The 3,604-nt window shown below is 52.2% G+C and overlaps 2 protein-coding genes and 1 non-coding gene across 3 annotated transcripts in view; 1 reads left to right on the top strand and 2 right to left on the bottom strand.

The window, feature by feature from the left end:
• Positions 1-3,021, bottom strand: part of JCHAIN (joining chain of multimeric IgA and IgM) — a 59,505-nt gene extending 56,484 nt beyond the window's left edge. Inside the window, exon 1 of the mRNA XM_017501641.2 lies at positions 2,759-3,021. The gene's annotated coding sequence lies outside the window, so the exon portion shown is untranslated. The remainder of the gene's footprint in view (positions 1-2,758) is intronic.
• Positions 581-682, bottom strand: LOC119467394. Its single transcript, XR_005195925.1, has one exon. It is a non-coding gene; the product is annotated as a U6 spliceosomal RNA (small nuclear RNA).
• The window catches only part of RUFY3 (RUN and FYVE domain containing 3), a 103,499-nt gene continuing 101,955 nt past the window's right edge, over positions 2,061-3,604 (top strand). Inside the window, exon 1 of the mRNA XM_017501675.2 lies at positions 2,061-2,541. Coding sequence (XP_017357164.1) covers positions 2,169-2,541 — 373 coding nt within the window. The 5' untranslated portion in view covers positions 2,061-2,168. The remainder of the gene's footprint in view (positions 2,542-3,604) is intronic.

The following is a 3,604-nucleotide window of genomic DNA, read 5'->3' as shown; positions in this document are numbered from 1 at the left end:
TGTTGAACAATGAGAACACATGGACACAGGGAGGGGAGCACTACACACTGGGGTCAGTTGGGGGGAAATAGGGGAGGGACGGTGGGGGGTGGGGAGCTGGGGAGAGATAGCAAGGGGAGAGATGCCAGATGTAGGTGATGGGGAGGAAGGCAGCAAATCACACTGCCACGTGTGTACCTATGCAACAATCTTGCATGTTCCTCACATGTACCTCAAAACCTAAAATGCAATAAAATAAATGGGAAAAAAATAAATAAAATAAAAACACAAACATACGTGTGCATGTGTCTTTATAATAGAATCATTTATAATCCTTTGGGTATATACCCAGTAATGGGATTGCTGTATCAAATGCTTTCAGTTTTTCTTATCAGGGTATCACACAGTTAGCAATTCCTAAAAAACAAATAGGTCTTCCTATCGAGATTTTCACCTACACTGAGTTAAGACCCAAACCACCTTCAAAATGCTAAAGATACGATGCAAAGGCTTTTTTCCTCAACTCAGTATGTTTTTATTATTGTAAGTTAAATGCCGTTTTGCCAAAATGATAAAATATTCCTAATAATAATAATTATTTTTTAATATGGAATGCTTCACAAATTTTCAGGTCATCCTCATGCAGGAGAATGTTAATCTTTTCTGTATTGTTCCAATTTTAGTTTATGTGCTGCTGAAGTACTACTAATTATTATTTAAGCCAATTTAAATAAAATGTTAAGTTGTATTTTAAAGACTTTATTTCTATTTCTTATTTAGCCCTCACAATATCTATGATTAATATAATCATTTTACAGAGCTGGACAAATAACTTATTCAAATAGGTAGTAGAACTGAGATCAACAGGTCAAGGAAACGCCAGAATCTGAAAAGTTCTAAGACTGCTCAAAATTATCCTGTAAACACTTACTTTTTAAATGCTCCTTGTTAAAAGACTCAGTGAAAAGTAGTATTGTAAGTCTTATGGTAATTGCGAGTAGGAATTCAAGAGTGATTTACAGAGAATAACAACAGTAATAAAAAGATTTACTTTTCCTTTCAAAGGAGTACAACTTCCTCTCACAGGGAAAGACTGAACAGAGGAAGAAGAAAAAGCAGGTGGGCAAAATGTTACACAACAGTGATTTTTAATTATAAGTCAACATGGCTTCTATGCCAGCATTAAACACAAGGCTAATCAGCTAGGAATCCAGGATAAAGAACCATGAGAGTCACTGGAAATTGTCTTTATTGCCGAAAGAAATGTTTACTTAAGGAAATTACTAGATCAGTAATCATTGATTCGAATACTCAAAGCAACGGTGGCCAGTTACTAGCGAGACACGGGCACTGTGAAAGAGAAAACTGTCGACCTGTAATTGCCATTTGTCGTATAAATTGTAAGCTATTTGGTTTAAAATGCACTCATGCGCACCAGCGGCTCTAGAAAACCTGGGAGTTAAAGTCAAAGCAAATACACCATTTCAATACAGCGCACAAGACGGGAACAAAAGAGGTGGTGGAAGGAAGACACCACCTTTGGTTTCTCACATAAAAACCTCATTAATCAAAACAGTGAATCAATGGTTTAAGTTCCTGTGTGTGAAAGGCAAATGGTACAGTTAATACCCGGGGGCAGGGAGGTGCTTTTTTAAAATTAGCTTTCGTCTCTTCTTCAACCCAAATCTTTGTGCCTTCGTGCTACCGATAAAGTTGGCGGTTACACGACCAAACGCCGCCAGGTATTTCGCCAGGTCTTTCACCTTTCAAGTGCCAGACGCACCTGACCGCCTTAAGAGGGCCAACCCGGGCGGGTAAGGACGAGGCCCTAGGCCCCAGGGAGGGAAGCCCCGCGGGAGGGAAGCGGAAGGTGAGGAATGGGAAAAGGAGGACGCTGCCCCCTAGGGGAGCCGAGTCACAGGCTGGGGGCCGGACCGGGAGGGGCGGGAGGAGGCGGCCGGTAGCGAGGCCGCGCCGTCGGGCGGGGCGGTCCCTCCAGCTGGCTCGGACCCCGGCGGGGCGGGCTCTGGACCGAGCGGCCGAGCCCAGGCGCCAGCCCGTGGCCAAGGAGAAAGGTGGCGGTGGCGGCGGCGCGGACGGGACGGGGCGGCGGCTCCTCGCCCTGACCCTCTGCTCCCCCGCCCAGGCCCGGGCGCGAGTCGGAGGCGGCGGCGAAGGAAGAAGCGAGCATGGCTGAGACCCCGCCGCCGCCCACCGCTGGTGCCGAAAGTTGCAGCGAGGAGCCGGCGAGGGGCGGGGAGTGGCGGCCAGAGGAGCCGCGCCGCGCTCCCGCCGGGGGCACTGACCGAGAGAGCGAGGCGGGGCCGCCGCCCGCCTCCCCCGCCGGGCAGTTGGACCCGGACTCGCCGGTGGCCGCCCCCTTCTTCCTGCTCTACTCCGGCGATGGAGGCGCCGGCTTCGGAGCGCGCCCGCCGCCGCAGCAGCAGCGCTCCTGGAGGACCCCGCCGTCGCCCGGCTCCCCACTGCCCTTCCTGCTACTGAGCTACCCGAGCGGCGGCGGCGGCGGCGGCGGCGGCGGCGGCGGCGGCAGCGGCAAGCACCGTGAGTGGCGGAGGGGCAAGGGGACGCCCGCGGGGAAAGGGGCATTCGGCTGGGGAGGGCCGGCCCGGCCCCCGCAGAGCTCCGCCTCCCGCGGGGTGACCCGAGCTGGGAGGCGGGGAGGCAGGGGCTCTGGCGGCCGCCCTCGGAAGCCGTTGTCCTGGAGCGCCCGGGTGAGGAGGCTGCGGGACGATCGCGGTCCGGGCGCCGGATTCTTTACCTCAGCTTCTCCCCAGGCCGCGGCTCCTGCCAGGCCTGGTCTCTCCCTTCTCGGGATGGGTGCTCATTTTCGCCAGCCTCCCACGTGCTTGGGCGGGGGCGACAAGCGGCCCGACCGCTGGTCCCCCTCCACCCGGGGCGCCCTGGCCTCGGGTCCCGCGCTGAGAACCTTCCCCGAAGGAGTCGAGGAGGGGGCGGCGCCCGGAGACCCGGTGGCCCCTCTGACCCGCCTTCTTCGGGCTCCCGGTGCCGCGGCAGCGGAGTAGGTGTGGCTGCAGCGCCGCCGCCGCCGCCAGTGCGGCCTTAGTAATACTAGTAACTAATTTTTTACGAGCGTTCCTTCCATGCCGGTAAATATGACAAATTCAGATCCGTCCCCCGGAGTGGAAAGAGAAATCCCAGCAGTACGTGAGAAGACAGGAAGAGAATGAATGTGTGGCTTTGGAAGGGTACCTCCCAGGGTTATATCGGTCGTTGGGAAGAGGCCTCCACTTTAAAGCCACTGTCACACTTGAGCGCTCTGAATGCAGCCGACCCACACTCCGTACTGTATTATTACTCAACTGTTTACTGCTACTGGCAATAAGTAGGGCCCTAGAATAGTCAATGAATATAAAGACTCTTAGAGGAGGGTTAAATCTGCTTTTAAAACAAAAACTCTTACAGTATGAAAATGTGGCTGACGATACAAGGCACACTATAAATGCCAAATACTTTGCTGTATGAATTCTGAAAAGCGAGAGAGAAACTTGTCTGAAGTGATGAGGGAAGGCTCCTTCTCTCCCACCCTACCCCATGTATATATGTATTTGTGTGTATATATATATAATTTTTTTTTTTTTTTTTT

This window comes from Cebus imitator, unplaced genomic scaffold (assembly GCF_001604975.1).
Source record: "Cebus imitator isolate Cc_AM_T3 unplaced genomic scaffold, Cebus_imitator-1.0 Scaffold283, whole genome shotgun sequence".
In the NCBI taxonomy this organism is placed as follows: domain Eukaryota; kingdom Metazoa; phylum Chordata; class Mammalia; order Primates; family Cebidae; genus Cebus; species Cebus imitator.
This window is presented reverse-complemented; position numbering and strand designations above follow the sequence as displayed.